Raw genomic sequence first — 17404 nt, forward strand, 5'->3', positions numbered from 1 at the left:
AATGTGGGTTTCGATCCCAGGATCCTGAGAGCATGACCAAAGCTGAAGGCAGACACCTAACCCACTGAGCCACCCAGGCACCCGGCAATGATCTTTTAATCTTAAGTTCATGATATTACCTATTTGATTATCTGTTTTCTCTGTTCTCATTTTCTTCAATTCCTACTTATCACATATTTTTTTTAGGTCTATGGTTTGTGTTTCTGTGTTCTATTTAAGAAAATTTTACCATAGTCCTGAAGATTTTCTCTTGCTTTTCTCCTAGAAGTTGAATGGTTTTATTTTATTATTATTACTTTTTAGTAGGCTCTACACCCAACATGGGGACTGAACTCACAACCCCTAGATTAAGAGTCTCATGCTCTACCGAATGAGCCAGCCAGGTGCCCCAGTTTGATGGTTTTAGCTTTTATGTTTGGGTCTGTAATCTGCTTCAGGCTAATGTTCGTGTATTGTATAAGATAAGGGTCAAATACTTTATTTTCCCCAAATACAGATGTTTGGTACTCCAGTGCCATTTTCTGAAAAGACTATCTATTTGCCATTGGATAACATTTTAGCTCTGTCAAAAATCAGTTGACACAAATGTGTGGATTTATTACTGGATTCTCTGTTCTGTTCTGCTGAGAACCAATACCAACACTCCAGATTATCGTAGTTTTATGGATGAGTGGACACATCCTTCAAGTACACTAAACCTTTCAACCTTGTTCTCTTTTTCAAAATTGTTTTGATTCAATTCTAGGTCCTCTGCAATTCCATCTAAATTCTAGAGTTAATTCGTCGATGTCTATAAAAGAAAGCTTGGTGAAATTTTGGTTAAGATTGTTTTGAATCTATAGACCAGTGTGGGGAGAATTGACATTGTAACAATATTGAATTTTCTCTTCAATGAATATGGTGTATATTTTTCCACTTATTTCAGTCTTCTTTCATTTCTCTCAGCAGTTTGTAGTTGGTGTTTGTGTGTTTGTTTGTTTGTTTGTTTGAAGCAGGATCCAAGTACAACGTGGAGCCAAACATGGTGCTTGAACTCGCAACCCTGAGTTCAAGACCTGAGCTGGGTTCAAAAGTTGAGCCACCCACACACCCCAATGTTTGTAGTCTTTACTGCACAGGTGTCATTAAATTCATCCCTAAGTATTTCATGGTTTTGATGCTATCATAAATGGTATTTTTAACTTTTAACTTCCAAATGTTTATTGCTGATTTTTATAAATTGACATTATGTCCTGCATCCTTGCTAAGCTCACTTATTAGTTCCAATTGGCTTTTTTTGTTCTAATAGTTTTTTTAAATCATTTTTTATGGATTTTCTTCATACACAATTCAGTTTTATTTCTTCTTTCCCAATCTAAATGCCTATTTCTTTTTCTTTTTTTAAAAATATTTTCTTTTGTCCTAGGAACCACTGTTTATTCAAGTCTTCTTCTTCCTATAACACACAATCAGATTTATATGTGTTTTTTTCTGTGTAATATTTCATCTGCTTTTTTTTTAATTTCTTTTCAGTGTACCAGAATTCATTGTTTATGCACCACACCCAGTGCCCTCCATAATACCCACCACCAGGCTCACCCAACTTCCCACCCCCCGCCCCTTCAAAACCCTCAGATTGTTTTTCAGAGTCCATAGTTCATCTCTCCCTCATCCATGGTTCATCTCTCCCTCCAATTTCCCCCAACTCCCTTCTCCTCTCCATTTCCCCATGTCCTCCATGTTATTTCTTATGCTCTTTTAATAATATTTTTAAAGATAACAGGGGCACCTGGGTGGCTCAGGTGGCTAAGTGTCTGCCTTCACCTCAGGTCACGATTCCAGGGTCCTGTGATCAAGCCCCTTGTCAGGCTTCTTGCTCAGCAGGGAGCCTACTTCTCCCTCTCCCTCTGCCCCTCCCTCTGCTTGTTTTCCCTTTCTCTCTGTCTCTATGTCAAATAAATAAATCTTTAAAAAATAAATTTTAAAAAAGATAACAGACTTTACTGCCCAGCCATCAAAAGTATTCAAATATGCATTTTCCTACATAACTTAAACTGTGAGGTGACCAATGTTAAATAAAAATGTTAATTTTCATCATCTGCTTCAGTTCAGGTCTTCTTGACCAATTCTTCATTTTTCCTTCCAGCTGCATGCTTTTGAGGCAATGAAGTTTGTTTTTTTTTTTATTTTTGGGGGGTTTTTTTTGCAGTGAAGAATTTTTAACCACAATAGGTGGGGACTCGAACATTCATTGGCTCGTAACCGCTGGTATTCGCTTGTTACATGCAGCCATGTTCCTCCTGGTTTGATCACAGCTGTCTTCTGAGATGTTTCTGGAAAACATCAAGATGACCTTCATTCACCTTCACTTCGTAGGCTGGTGTTGTACCTCAAAGAGCCCAGTGGGTGGTCTGCAGACACTGCCACCCAGCATTGCCTGCCTGGGCAATGGGGCTTCACATGCCCTCTGGCCTCAGGGCCCACGCGGAAAGGTTCCTATTTATTTCTCTTGCCTATTGTAGGCTCTTATACTGGCTAAGACCTCCTAATGTTGGTTAGAAATGGTGAGTGGGCAGCTTTGCCTTGTTCTTGACTCTGAGGGGAAAAACATTCAGCCTTTCATCCCTACCTATCTTACTTAATAGCATCTTGTTCTAGGTTCGTGGGTAATCGGATCTTTCCCTTCTAGGGTTACGTTGTTAGCATTTTCATGCTCCTTGCTTTGTCTATGATTCTGCCAACTATTTTCTTTGTGTAGCTTTTGTTTCGTTTTTCTTAGCTGTTTGTGTCTGGATTTTCTCTCTCATGTTATGGCTTTTCTCAAATTTGGATTTATGTCACTTTTCTGACTGTTCTGTTTGAAAGTAAGGTACTCAGAACTGCTGGTTAGCCCTCAAATCCTTTCTTCCTGTCTTCTTGGCTGCCCAGCTAAAGAATACATTTTCCAGCCCCTTTTGTGACTAGATGAGGTCACATAACTAAGTTTTCATCAATAAAATAGAGTAGAATTTATATGTGCTTCTTCTGACTTGTTTGCTTAACAACAAAACTACTATCCTAAATTTCCTGTTTTCTCTTCCTGTAGGCTGCAACACAGATGGCCCACAGTTAGGTAAAGACCATCTTTTAGGGGATGGCCAACCCATGAGATGAAAGGAAACTAGGCCCGTGAATGGCCCATGGAGCAAAGAGAAATTAACTTCTATCTTCTTTAGTCCACTCACTGTATTTGGGGGGGGGGACTCCTTAACACAGCAACTTAGACTTTGTTCTAACCAATGATGTGGTTTTGGAATATACGTGAGGTCAGGAGCCAAAGACCAAGAAAGAATTCTTGAGGTGTTTTTGGTGCAAAATGGCGGGTTATTAAAGCACGGGACAGTAACCGTGGGCAGAGAGAGCTGCTGCCCTGGGACTGTGAGGTGTGGCTGATTATTTATATATATATATAAATATTGGAGGAGGTAAGGAAAAAGGGAGGTTTCAAAAAAACTTTCATATACTGAAGAGGACCTATAATATACCTGTGGCCTTGCCATTGTCAAGTTAAGGCTGTTTTCCCCTCCAGCAAGGCATTAACATTAAGACAGCCCAGCGATTCCTGGAAGAATGTCACATATGTCAACCCAGGAGTGGAGGTGGTGGGGAGGTTGTGGGGTGTCAGCTTCTGCTTTGTCTTCAGCTTGCCTTCTGCTCCCTCATCCTTACTAATATCCCAAGTAATTCAAGCACAGAAGAGTTGGTCAGAAGTTTCATGGGCTTGAGTGCTCATCCAGTGGCAGGTTTCTCTCCAAGGCAGTGACTCTCCAGATGCCAAGCACTGTTGCATGCTCTGGGAACGGAGCAATGAAGACAGCCAGCTAAACCTTCAGCTATCAAAGAGCTTGCATTCTGGAAGTCAGAGGAAAAAACTGTGGTTGGTTAGGGCAAACTCATACCATCTGAAGGACGCCGGTGTGTCTATCTCCAGTCATTTGACTGCACCAAGTGGAGCCAAAGAAAGGGGCAGAGAAGAGAGGAAAAGCATGAAAAAGAAGCTGCAAAAAATCCAGTCCTACTAGAATCCAGAAATGAATCTAGTTTTGTTAAAATTAAGTGTCCATACACCACTTAGGTAGTATTCCAGTTAAAAACGCAAAACCTGTATGGAATTATGAAGAAACACGAGGCAAAAGCAAAATGAAAAATACACGGAGGACAATTTTCAGATTAAAGGAGATTAAAGAGACATGAGAAATAAATACAGTACCTAATATTAGACTACATCCTGTATGGGGGTGGGAGTGTGTGGAGATTGCTATAAAGTTCATTATTGGGTCAGTGGATAAAATTGGAATGCCGAGGATAAACTTAAGTTATATAAGAGGATGCCCCTATTCTTAGAAAAATACAGAGAGAGAAGATGGGATGAGAGAGGGAGAGATCAAATGATAAAGCATATGGAGCAAAATGTTAGCCATAGACGTATTTGAGTAAAGGAGATCATGTGTTCTTTGTATTATTCTTGCCACTTTTCAGAATAAGTTTGTGTGCGCGTGCGTGTCTAAGGGACACAGACTCTAAGCCCAGAGAAATTGCACAATTGGTGCATGAGCATGAATGAATCCCTTCCCCTCTCTAGCCCTCTTTTTCTAGTCCAGATGGTTTCTAAGATCCTTTCTGGCTCTGGCAATCAATGTCCCAAGACTCAGGACTCCTATTTCCTGACAGGGCTTTGGAAAGATGGCCCTATCTGCTTCTCTCAAGGTCTCTCAGCCCACCAGTTATCTCCCCACAACTTTCTCCAGGGTGCCCACCTATCTCCCTTCATCAGCCGTAATTTTGGCCTGGCCCATCCCTGCCACCACCAGCCGAATCCCCAGCCACTCTTTTCGGAGGCCCTATGGCCCACCTCCTAGCAGGTTCCAACACCTATTCAGGACCCGCACGTGTATTTAACACCAAGGAACTACAGCCCCCAATAGGCTTTGCGACAACCCTTCGTCAGTTCCCACCAAAGAGGAAAGGCTTTTCAGCGCGGGCCAGACACTGAATGGCTTTTTGGGAATTGTAGTTCATTTGCGAAGAGCCGGGAGCGAGGATAAAGCCATAAGCCGCCCTTCCCAGAATGCACAGCGCTCCTTCTCACCAATCGGAGGCTCGAATCTTGGAAGGGGGCGGGGAAGAGAAGGAGCTGCCCAGCGCATGCGTGGTATGTGTGGCTGGGGAATTCATGTGGAGGTCAGAGTGGAAGCAGGTGAGAATCGAGGGAAGGTTCGGACCGACGTCCGGCGTCTCTGCAGATCTCTTCTGTGTTCCCATTCGCAATTTGGGCGGGTGGGGTGTGTGCGTTGGTCTGTCTCGCGTCGGAGGGGGAGAGGCGGTGAGCCCGGGACGAGCCTGGGGTTGCTTCGAGTAAGGAAGGTGTGTGGGGGGGGCGGGGTGAGGAATAATCCAGAAGCTATTGGAAATGGAAAGACTGAGGGGTCCGGACTGTGTGCCCTGGTCTCGGGTAAGGAACGCTGAAGTGCACCGGGAGAGATCACGGAAGCCTCGGGTCTGGGAGGGAAGAAGGGAAGATTTCAAAGGGAGACGACGCTGGGGCGGGGCATTAAAAAGTTCAGTGCGGGAGTAGATTCTAGTTAGGTCAGTGGTGCTCCCCCCCCCCCCCCCCGCCTCAGCCCCGCCCTCCCACCTCTTCAGGTTTCTCCTTTGCAGTGCAGCTGTGGAGAGAGCCTGTTTGCCCCTTTGGTTCTTCTGATATCTTGGTCCCAGGATGTCGCCCACCTCCTGCTTCCATAATAACTGTTTATTCTTAATAGCTGATGGTGGAGAACCGCTCCGGTGAGGAGTTAAGTCGTTCCTGCTAGACTTGGACCTCCAGGTTCTAATCCTGGTTCCACCATGGAATGGCTGTGTGGTCTTTGGCTCCTCTTGTAACCTTGCTGTGTGCCTCAGTTTCCTCCTCTGTAAGAACATGCTTCATAGGGGTTGGTGCGAGGATTAAGTAATTACCCTTAGAGGATTGCCTCCTGGAATAAAAGCTAGCTGTTAGTGTTGTTTTTGCTGTTGGAATCACCATGTAGTGCATTCTTTGAGTTACTTTCCCAAACCAGAATTGTCCAGAACCAACCACACAGCCTTCATCTTGGGGGCCTGCTTGTCCAATGGAAGGGTGGTTTAGTGGGGTGCAGAGTTCTCTGTGGATATCCAGCCCATGCCTCATTCCTGTTATTGAATCAAGTGCCCCAGACCCCTTTTCCTTAGTGGTAGAAAAAGAAGAAAGAAGTGGAAAATTTTGAAAAGCAGAAGAATCGACACTACACTTTTCCAAGCTGTAAAGTTACTTATTAGGGGGTCCTTCATTGCATGATTTAGAGCTCTCACAAGTGGGGAAAGAAATAGCCAGCGTGAGAAGTGAATATGTTGTCTCAGAGAGGGCTTTCTCTTTGAATTTTGGGATTGAGTTGTTTTGTTTTGTTTTGTTTTTATTCCCATAGGTGTGAGTGGGTCCAGCCGAAGGAGACATGGCTGCCAAGGTGTTTGAGTCCATCGGCAAGTTTGGCCTGGCCTTAGCTGTTGCAGGAGGAGTAGTGAACTCTGCCTTGTATAATGGTGAGGCACTGGGGTAGTGGGTCATTACCCTGTGCTGGAGGATTGGTTTTCACAGCCCATGAGACACTCCTGGTGGCAGCCGCTGTCTGTGAATGTGTTTGTGACCAAAAGGGTCACCTGGTGCCATCCCACACCATATGGTTGCCTTGTCAGTCGGGCCTCTGTCCTTCCTTGTAGCCATAGGTTCTCTCAGAGCCCTTCTTCCCAAAGAGCCTCCCAGCCTGCTTGTCAATGAAACATTCCCCGTTGCTCTTGTTGGTTTGAAGGGAAGCCGCAACTTCCCTTGTGTCAGGGATCTCACTGGCTAGCTGCAAAGGAGAGCTCATCTGTTCCCTTCTGCCTCCATGTGGAGTAACTCACCAAGGGCTTTAGCTCTGGTGCCTTTACCCAAACAGGAGCTTTTGCTCTGCTGCACGTGGGTCATTCCAGACAAAATATCTTCAAGGTGCATTGCCCAGCTTTTAACAGCGTGGCAGTGGCTTAAGCTGACTTTCCTTCCAACTTTCTCGTGTGACCTTAGGCAAGCTATTCCCCCCTCCGGAGGTCTCAGCTGCTTCTCTGATTGAGCGGTAGGACTGAACTGGTTTATCTTCCAACTCTGGTAGTCTCTGGCTCTCATGGTTGGAAAGCAGCAATAAATGGACCTACCTCGTGTGTGACTGGCAAGAGGAGGATTGCATTGAGAGTGAAGATATTTGGAGCAACTCTACAGTCCAGTAAGGCAGAGACAGAGAGGCCCTGACGAGAAAAGCTTACTTGGTTTAAACGGCACAGCTCTGTGCTCTGATCTTTGTAGCCACTCCACACAACTAGACCGTAATCCCTGGCACTGATTTCCTTTTGAATCAAAAGAACAGCTCTGTTAACCCTTACAACCTGAGAGAAACCAAGTTCTTGGAAAGAGCGGGACCTTCCAAATTTTAGGATTTCCACAGTTAGGGCGCTGCTTCTGGGAACACTGGCTTAAATTGGAACTAGGATGGAATGTAGTAACAGTGAAGACCTGGGTGAGTTTTAGGAAGAAGTTTTGGGAGGTGATTTCCTGAACATGTGTTGGGGGACGGGATAGTTAATCAGAAAATCAGCATCAAGTTGTTTCAAAGAGAAAGGATGCTGAAGAACAGCTTCTCTTAGCAGAGTCCTTGGGAAGACCCTAGAATGGGAGGGGACTGCTGAGTTCTGTGGCTATTTAGAAGCTGCTAGGGCCCACAAGTGTGGGAAGACAGAGCAGGAGAGGGGAGAGTTAATAACAGAAAGCACCAAGGTACTTCCACAGATAGCCTTTTGGTTAAAAGGTGAAGGGATTTTTCTTTTCTTTTTTCTTTATCTTTTCTTTTCTTTACTTTTTTTTTTTTTAAAGATTTTATTTATTTGAGAGAGAGAGATCACAAGCAGTGGGGGAACGGTAGAGGGAGAAGCAGACTATCTGCTGAGCAGGGAGCCCGATCGAGACTTAATCCCAGGACCCTGGGATCATGACCTGAGCCGAAGGCAGATGCTTAACGACGGAGCACCCCAGGTGCCCCTGAAGAGATTTTGCCGACTTGTCATTATCCTTCATTCCTAGTGGATGCTGGGCACAGAGCTGTCATCTTTGACCGGTTCCGTGGAGTCCAGGACATTGTGGTAGGAGAAGGGACTCACTTTCTCATCCCCTGGGTACAGAAGCCTATTATCTTTGATTGCCGCTCTCGACCACGTAATGTGCCAGTGATCACCGGTAGCAAAGGTGAGTCTTGCCTGTGGGCCACATAAAGGAGGGTGTGCAGGAGGGTTGCCGTAGGATTCCGAGGAAGCTGATCCTCCCCTAATAAGAATTCCTTGCATATTTTTCCTGGAGAATTTTAACGTAGATTCGTAGAAATATGTACCCAAGGTGGACACAGACAGCTGTACGGATTTAGAGAAATACACAAAGGTCTATTCAAAAGTTGTGTAGTGCTCCAGTTTTTTTTTTTTTTTTAAGATTTTATTTATTTATTTGACAGACAGAGATCACAAGTAGGCGGAGAGGCAGGCAGAGAGAGAGGGGAAGCAGGCTCCCCGCTGAGCAGAGAGTCTGATGTGGGGCTTGATCCCAGGACCCCAAGACCATAACCTGAGCCGAAGGCAGAGGCTTTATCCCACTGAGCCACCCAGGCGCCCCCAGTGCTCCAGTTTCAAATCTAAAAGTGCCTTTGCTCCCTCGATCGTCCCTTCCTGTTTGGCGTTCCCCACAGTGACTGTGTAACTGGGCTGCAGACATTCTGTGCGCCTTCACAGCCCACTTACCCTTTGCCTTGTTCTCTGAGGCCTCTGTTGCCAGCAGTGCTGGCCTCACACTGTACTTACCGCTTTTTTTTTTTTTTTTTAAAGAGAAGGAGAGAGAGAATCTTAAACAGGCTCCATGCGCAGCATGGGTCCCAAGCCAGAGCTCCATCCCGGGACCCTGAGATCATGACCTGAGCCGAAATCAAGTTGCTCATGCGGCTGCACCACCCTAGGGCCCCTTGCACTGTTATCTCGTAGGCAGTGGCCTGAGTCCCTGAGAGCCGTCCCTTGGCTGACGTGCCACTGGATTGCCAGGGAGCCCAGAACGAACTGCCATCACTGTTGTCCCACCAGCGTGCAGAGAGAAATGCACATAGCAGGCGGTGGCCCAGCAGTGACTACACTGCATCGTGTGGATGTTGGTTTATTATCTCGGGAACATTTGATGCCTTCAGGGCTGTTCCCTGACAGATGTGTGCTTACTGGGACCGTACAGGTTTTGTGTTGGGTTGCAGGGTAGGGGGGTGGTTCAAAGATAACTGAAGCGGGGGCCTCAGGGAGCTCAGTCCCCCTAGGGCCGTAGACATGAGTGGGCAGTTAGAGTGAGCGTGGGGAGTCCTAGAGTCAAGGGTGTGCAGCGGAGGGGAGCAGAGAAGAGAATGACCAGCCCCACGGGTAGCTGCGCAGGCACCTGGGAGGAACTGGGTTTGGGCTGGGACTGCCCTGCGGCTCAGGCAGAGGCGGGGAGGGGTAAGCCCGCGTTGAGCAACCCGGCCGGTCAAGGGTCTGGCTGGCCTCCCACAGGAGCTCAAAGGTGGGGTGGGGTTAATCGAGAAAAATAGAATTTTAACTTAGGAGCGTAGTTCTAAGCTTCCCTCCTCTTCAGCGGTGCTTTCTCTGCCGTTGTACAGCCGTTACAAGGATACATTACTTACTCATCTTCAGAACTGTTGGTAGGCAGTTCCAGAGACCGGGAACTAGCGGGCGTGCATTTCCTGCTTCTCTGCTGCCTGGTTCGGGACTAGCCCATAGCATTGGTCTCTGTCATGGACGACCGCAAGCACACTGACCGCGCTTCAGCCTCAGGCAGGCCTGGCTCGTGGGGGGACGTTGTAACTCCTGTCACGTGCCCTCCGCTCCTTTCCCTGGGCCAAGTCTTGAGAGGCAGGCTCCAGAAGAGTCTGATGGCCCCTTCTAGCTGTTGCGCGTTTGACAACGTTGCTTCTTCACTTCCCTGTGGCGTTCCAGGAAGGCAGATGGAATCACCCCCATTCTGACAGGCACAGAAATAAGCCGAGATCGGTTGAGGCTCATTGAGGTCACATCATTAGTAAACAGCAAGGTAGGACGGCAGCCCAGGCTTTCGGATGGCTGATCCAGCCAGAGTGGACTGTTTCTGCTGGACCTGTGATGACCTCCAAGGCATCCTCCTGACAGGGGCCTTGGAAAGGCTTCACCAGAAAATTCTTGCCATTGGCCTGTTTTCTTAGAACATTTCGCCGTTTCAAACACCGCATTGTACCTCTCAGACACGGAAGCTGGACTGCGTCTATCAGAGGGCATTGGGGACTTAACGAAAACCTGTCGTCCCCACAAGCCTTTAGGAATTCCTAGCTCTGCTGCTCGGCTGGGTTCTGTACCAAGGAAGCTATGCCGAGGGCTCCTGCCCTCTAGGGTCTTAACAGCAGCAACTTCACTTACAAATCACAGCAGACTGAGGGTAGGAGAGGTCCTCTAGAAGGCCACTGTGGTTGTTACTTGTCACTCCAGTGTCTGCCCCCGCCCTCAGATTTACAGAACGTCAACATCACCCTGCGCATCCTCTTCCGGCCCGTTGCCAGCCAGCTTCCCCGCATCTTCACCAGCATCGGGGAGGACTACGATGAGCGCGTGCTGCCATCCATCACCACGGAGATCCTCAAGTCCGTTGTGGTGAGTGACGGGGCTGCGGCCTGGAGCCCGGCCCCCAAGAGATGGCGAGGGGGCAGGAGGAGAGTGGCACTGGGTGTGTTGGGACGTGGCCAGTAGTTGTCCTTGCCTCTCTGCTTCCTCGTCATCCTGACCAGCTCCTCTGCCCTCCTTTGGAACCAGGCTCGCTTTGATGCTGGCGAACTGATCACTCAGAGAGAGCTGGTGTCCAGGCAGGTGAGCGATGACCTTACGGAGCGAGCAGCAACCTTCGGGCTCATCCTGGACGACGTGTCCTTGGTAATCTCCGCGGGGAGCCTGTGGGAAAGGGGCTGCGGTTCTTGTTCGGGGGCTTGGCTCCATTTCTGGGTGGACGCTCTTGGTACTGCCTTTCACTTCCCTAAATGTGAGGCTCAAAGATGCAGAACCTTCTTGACTATGAGGCAGTCTTCTTGGCTTTTTCAGATGAGGCTTCTTTTGCTCTCCTCTGCCACACCCATTTTTCTTCTTACTTCCAGCCCTACCCGACCTAGGGTCCCTAAGCACTAGATTTTCCACCTTCCCAATGCTGTGAGTGTTCCCTTGAGCTCCCTAGGAAGCGGTGTCTTGGCTAGTCCCGTTTGACGTACAAAGAAACCACCTGATGAGGCTAGAGAGGGCTCAGAGAGTCTTTGTCCCCAGTGCAGACCTCCAGCCTGACCCTCGGGAATTTCCTGACACTTAGGGTCTGAAGCTGAGTGAAGTGAGTTCTGGGAACCCCCAGTGAAAGGTGATAGAGTGTGAATGAGTGGTTCTGCTCCCCAACGGCTGGTGTGGGGAGCAAGGGACATCTCTGAGTTGTGAGGTAGCCTCTGGAGACCGTATAGTGTGTGTATTTATAGGACATTGAATGCCGTAACTCAGAACGCAGTACAGGCAGGATAGCGTTTCAGATCCAGGAGGGAGGGGAAGGGGTCGTGTTTCTAGATTCTATAGGAAAAATCACTTGGAGTGATTTGTTCGGGTAGCAAGGTGGAGTGTTTCCTGTTCACTCTCCTGTGCGTCGCAGGGGGAAGGCACCATTTCCCCCCCAACATCTGTGCAGCTGTTTAAACAGCTGCGCTCCAGGACACCCAGACACCCAACGCCCACCCAGGTCCACGTTGCGGCAGTTGCGGGCGGCAGAAGGGCCTGCGGGCTCCCTCTACTGGCAGGAGGCCAGGCTGCAGCCGCTGGGCTGCTCTCCCCGCTCACTGTGAACCCGAACACCTCGGCTGTGAGAAAACCCTAAGTAAAAACCTGAGGAGAAGTTTGGCATTTCGCTAGGCTTTAACCACATACTCCATTCTGGGGAAATGTGGGCTGACCGCAAGAAACCGTATCTAAGAGGTGTGAGAAGAAAATTAGATTTCATGGGGAATTTGCTGCCCTCACCTGGCCTTTTGAGAAAGAAACTTTATTCCGTAATTACGCATCTCATTTTTCATTTCTCAGGACTCTATTTTCCTCCCCAGACTTTGAACCCGAGTCCAGAAATGGAACAGGCGAGCTACAACAGCTGCAGTTTAAGAGCGAGGCGTGTTAAAAGTTGTGGAAGACAGTGGGACTGGGATTGACTCCTGAGGAGAAGTTTTGGGCTGCTTATGTTGTTTGTTTGTTTGTTTTTAAGCCGAGTTTGGGAGGGTGGGGGAGGAGAGGAGGCAAATAGATTTTGATAGCACAACCAGTGCCACCCTTCCCTGCATGTCTTCCTTTTTAATGTGAAGTTGGATAAAGGAGTAAGTTGCTCTAGACCAGGCATCAGGAGTTGAGCTCTGTCCCATTTCCGCGGACACTGCACACCATCGCCTCAGCCAAGTCTCAGTGATAACGTGTCAGTGGGGAAGGTCTGTGGGTAGTCAGCATTGTAAGTCCTCACCCTAAGCAGTAGCTTTCCCTGCCTTCTCTCTTAAACCCTTTACCAGAAGCACTCACACATGGGGAATAGTACCATGATTTGCGTTCCACCGTCCCGTGTCCTCTTCCTGTTTCGTGGTGGGGCTGCCGTGAGAAGGGAGTGGACTGGTTAAGCCATAAGCAGAGAGCATCACGCCCTCGAATCCCTGAGAACCAGCTGCTTCCTTCCCTCTCAGGGGCTCAGTTTTCCATCTGGCCTCTCCGGGGTCTCAGAACAGGCCATCAAAGGACCTTGGATGAGCCCTAGTTGGAGGTGGGGGTCCGAGAACCCACAGTCTCCTCCCCTGGGGAGGTGGTCAGTTAAGCCGGTACCTTCTGGGGCCCACGGGCCATTTTCTGCCTGAGCGCTCCACGCTGCGGGCGACAGAGTGACGTGAGGGCACTGTGGAGGCAGCCCAGGCTTCTGGGGTGTGAGCTCAGTCTGGACACGGATGTGGAGGTGGAAGGGTGTTCTGGCCTCCAGAGGCCTCCAGCTGCTAGAGCCATTCCCAGCCTCTTCCTTCCCGAGGCCGGGGAGGCGGGGAGGGGGGGGGCGGTCAGGGGGCCTCACGGCGGCGCTGCCGGAGCAATTACACAGCCTCATCTCGCGCGCGCTCTCTCCCCTTAGACACATCTGACCTTCGGGAAGGAGTTCACAGAAGCGGTGGAAGCCAAACAGGTGGCTCAGCAGGAAGCAGAAAGGGCCAGATTTGTGGTGGAAAAGGTGAGCGTTCAACCAGATGGCAGGAGCCTCTCTCCCCTCTCTCCTGTGCTCAGCCTCCCCATTTGCTGGGTGGCCTGGAAATTCATCATCTGTCATCTGTCCTTCCGGGATCATCGGAAGGGGATTGAAGGAACCGTCCTCCTGCAATTGGTTCCAGAGTCTTTGGGGGCTAGTCAGGGATATGTGGAGTTATGTTCCGAAATCACCGAAGGGTCATTTTTCTTCCACTTTCCTAAGATCAAAAACACTCTCCTGCAAATAAAAATGTTTTCTCCTGGAATATTTTCAGCTTCCCTGCAAAGTCATTTTTTAACCATGGTCACGCAGTGAAAGCTGACAGCAAAAAGGATCAAACGTTGTGCCAGATGCACTATCGTCACTGGGTTTTTTCAAGCCCTAAATCCATCCAGATGTGGCAGAGCGTGCTGGGACACGCTGTATTTGCACAGCAGCCTGGTCTTCTGGTCTTTGCAAAAGTGTTATTTCTTGTTGTTCCTCTTTCCACTGCTAGTTTTTCTTGGGTTAGTTCTCATCCAAGAACCCTTGGTCCTCTGAAGCAGAGAAAACAGTGATATATAGGCGGCCAACATTTAATTTTAGGGAAGGTAAACTCTTGGTGGGCTGGGACTTCCTTGCTCCCCACCCCCCCAGCCATCTCCAGAGCCTAGAACATGTCGAAGATCTTACTTGGGAATACTTAGTAGATGCTCGGTTAACATTTGTTGGTACCTTCCTCCCATGACTGAGTCGTGCATCACACATAAGGAGATCATCCTGTTGATGCGGGCAGGGAGAGCCTAGAAATCTCATTCTGTCACCTGGGTTCCTGGTCAGGAACCAGCTTAGCCCAGGGGCAGCTCACGGGTGGGGCGTCCCATGTGCCTGCAGCTCCTGCTCAGCTGCTGTTTCCTTAGGTGTGTTAGAGGAATGTCACCTGGACTTGGGACAGAAGGGACAGGCGAGCCTGAGGTTGGCTTCTCTACCTTTTCTCTCTCTCCTGTTTTCCTTGGTTCGGATCCTCCTGGCTCAGAGTAAGGTGGCTGGGCAGGATTGCTGTTAACGTTAACAAGGACTTTGAAATAAGACAGTTACGCAGCCGACAGAGATGTGTCGCCAGGAGGACGAGAAGTGGGCAGTGTGCTGCAGGAGAGAGGAGGGTTGGGTGGATGGTGTTTGTTGAGCCCGTCTGGTGGAGATGGAGATAGATTCCCAGAGTTCCTGCGGGAGCCAGTGAGGGCGTGTAGCCTGGTCCTTCCAAGGCCGCTGGATGGCAGGCAGCACCCTCAGGTGTGGTCTTGGTCTCCCCCCACCTCCACTGTCTTAGGCTGAGCAGCAGAAGAAGGCGGCCATTATCTCCGCCGAGGGCGACTCCAAGGCCGCCGAGCTGATTGCCAACTCGCTCGCCACCGCAGGCGACGGCCTCATCGAGCTGCGCAAGCTGGAGGCCGCAGAGGACATCGCGTATCAGCTCTCGCGCTCCCGGAACATCACCTACCTGCCAGCTGGGCAGTCCGTGCTCCTGCAGCTGCCCCAGTGAGGCCCGGCCGCCCGGGGCCCAGCCCTGAGCACTCTCCGCACCGCCGTCCCTCTGCCCCCGCCCCAGAAATCACTGTGAAATTTCATGATTGGCTTAAAGTGAAGAAAATAAAAGTGAAATCACTTCAGATCTCTAATTATCAGATGAAGCTTTTTCATTCTTCCCATTTCCATCCACTTTTTGATCCACCTCCCTCCTCGAAGTTGCCAAGTGCCTATGCAGCCCGGGGCCCGCTGGCGCTCGGACCTAGGCACCGGCGGTCGGCAGGAGATCGGCGGGGCTGCAGTGCCACAGGCCGGGAGCACTGGGAGCCGCCAGTCTGTCCTTGAGGTGAGATGTGGGGAAGTTGGCACACGCAGCTGTACGGAGAGCACAGGTCTCCATGTTTCCCAGCGGTTTCTCCACAGACCCAATTGAAGAGCTGCGGGGCAGGGTCAGAGGAAGTCATCTGTCTCTTACCAGAAGGCTGATTCTCTTTCACTGCGGGGCCAGCGGAAGCAGGTGTGAACAGCAGGGCACAGACCGGAGACTCTGCCCTTGGGAAGGTGGGTGGCCGTGACGCGCTCCCCAACCGGGGCTGGCCGCCGGGATGGACTTGGAGAGCGAGCGAGCAGGCCTGGACGGAGACGTGAGTCCTGTTGAAGACTTCCTCTCCACCCCCCACCTCGGAGTCTCAGAGCACCCGACAGAATTCCAGCTTGAAGGATTGCATCCTGCCGAGTCTGAACACGCCTGCCAAAGACGTGTGCGTCCTGCGTTCCTGGCTCCCTCGTTGAGAGACCGCGCTTCCAGGAGGCTCTGTGTGCTCCGAAGGAAATGGTCGTGGGAAGAAAACAAATGTGTGTAAACTGCTGTCAATAAATGACACCCAGAACCTTCCAGCTCAGTCTTACGGGTTTGCTTTTTTGTTTGTGGGAGCCGTGGGCTCAGAACATTCTAGCAGTTTCCACGTGCACATGTTGGCATCGCCAGCTGGGATAATCTCCAGCAAGGCAGAGAATGCTTTGGTTTTAGAAAATCTAGCTTTGTGCTGTGTTCTAGATCTCCCCAGCCTGAAATGAATTTCCACTATGTGTGGCTTTTGGGACCACTGTGCCTTCCCCTCGCAAAAGGGGGCGAGCGGCACGGGGTACACGTGCAGTTCAGTGCCCGCGAATTCGATGTTCTGTAAGTGGCTTCAGGTGTCTGTGGTGGGTTTATATGGTTTACTCTGTTTTGCCTTGTTTTAGAAATGACTTGGCATTTGAGGGGGCGAACTTGGTGCATTTTGGATGATGGGGAGGGAAAGCAGACCCACCACTGAGAAATGGACCAGTCTCCCACCGAAAATCCTTCCAGGAGCAAGACAGAAACCACAGTGCAGCGAGCACTCAGTGGACTGCTTTAACCCTGCGCTCAGTTTAATCCCTGGGCTCCCCACCTGGCTGAGGACAGCGGTCTTTAAGAGGACTCTGCAGCCGGGTCTGTGACCTGAATTCACATTCCCTCTCCCCGAGCCGGGGGGCCGGCAGTCAGTAATCAGTGGTCATCCCTGCACCTGCTCCCCTCCCAGGGCTTTCGAGTTGGGGTCCGGTCCCTTCCCATTCCCCCGGAGCATTCCGAAAGCGCAATGGACCTAGCTGACCCTCCCCTCAAAGCCTGGTCCTGCTTGGCACCCGTGAACCCTCGTCTGGCCCAGCTCCCTCACCTGCCCTGGCACCTTTGTCTCCTGGTGTCTCTTCCTACTTGCTTCTTGCTGTAAGAGTAGTGAGGCCTGCAAATGAGGTGCCTGCCCTCCAAGCAGGTCACAACCCCGAGCAGAGAGCAGAATTTCTCAATAGCTTCCAGAAAGGCTTCCTCCTTTCCTGCTGTTTATTGCTGTGGACGCCCCTTTCGGGGGATGGGGGAGAGGGCAGCAGGGGGCAGGGCGGCAGACCCTCCCCACCACCTCCAGGCCCTTTATAAAAAGAGCAGTTGTGTTTCTCGCATTTGGTGGGAGATTGGGTTTCTTCCTCCAGGTGTCTGCAGGGGAGCCCTCCACAGCTTGTGGGTCCCCTCCGTCTCCAGGCCAGCTCTTCTAGCTGCAGACAGGTTCCTGTTGGTTTGGCCTGTGGACGGGAGGAGGCCGCTGGCAGCCCCGGGGGCCTCATTCTGCCTTGACTTCCTCCAAGTCATTCTTCCCACAAATGCTCAAGTGATGTTAACTGGCTCCTTAGTCCGGGAGACCCCTGATGGCCTCTGGGTTTCTCCAGAAGCTGCCACAATGGGCCTTTATCAGCTCGGGATTCTCTGGGCCTTGGATCAAAAGCCATGTCCTGTCCCAGCCAGGCAAGGGCCAGAGTTAGGGAGTGCTGTCCTCCCTCTCTCCTTGGGTCAGGCTGAATTGCCTCCTTGTTCTGGTACTGAGAGGTCCTTGCTTACTAAGGCGGCAGTGGAGCCTGGATAGGCAGGGGAGAGAAGAATTCTCAAAGGGCTGTCTTTTCCTTCCTTCTGCTAGTTTGACACAAACTCTGCCAGTG

General features: G+C 50.1%; 1 protein-coding gene across 1 annotated transcript; it reads left to right on the top strand.

The window, feature by feature from the left end:
• Positions 1 to 5159: 5159 nt before the first annotated feature.
• Positions 5160 to 15787, top strand: LOC111151546 (prohibitin). Its single transcript, XM_022509610.1, has 7 exons — positions 5160 to 5215; positions 6459 to 6573; positions 8141 to 8302; positions 10613 to 10755; positions 10915 to 11031; positions 13274 to 13369; positions 14694 to 15787. The coding sequence occupies exons 2-7, from the start codon at positions 6486 to 6488 to the stop codon at positions 14904 to 14906; spliced, it is 819 nt and encodes a 272-aa protein (XP_022365318.1). The 5' UTR covers positions 5160 to 5215; positions 6459 to 6485; the 3' UTR covers positions 14907 to 15787.
• The last annotated feature ends 1617 nt before the right edge of the window (positions 15788 to 17404 follow it).

This window comes from Enhydra lutris, unplaced genomic scaffold (assembly GCF_002288905.1).
Source record: "Enhydra lutris kenyoni isolate GAN:26980312 unplaced genomic scaffold, ASM228890v2 scaffoldscaffold26, whole genome shotgun sequence".
In the NCBI taxonomy this organism is placed as follows: domain Eukaryota; kingdom Metazoa; phylum Chordata; class Mammalia; order Carnivora; family Mustelidae; genus Enhydra; species Enhydra lutris.

Bases quoted from the DNA above. Each gene is read 5' to 3' on its own strand.
- LOC111151546 (XM_022509610.1), top strand. From the start codon at position 6,486: ATGGCTGCCAAGGTGTTTGAGTCCATCGGCAAGTTTGGCCTGGCCTTA. The intron at 8,303-10,612 runs GTGAGTCTTGCC...CCCCGCCCTCAG, and splicing joins AGTGATCACCGGTAGCAAAG to ATTTACAGAACGTCAACATC. The intron at 13,370-14,693 runs GTGAGCGTTCAA...CCACTGTCTTAG, and splicing joins CCAGATTTGTGGTGGAAAAG to GCTGAGCAGCAGAAGAAGGC.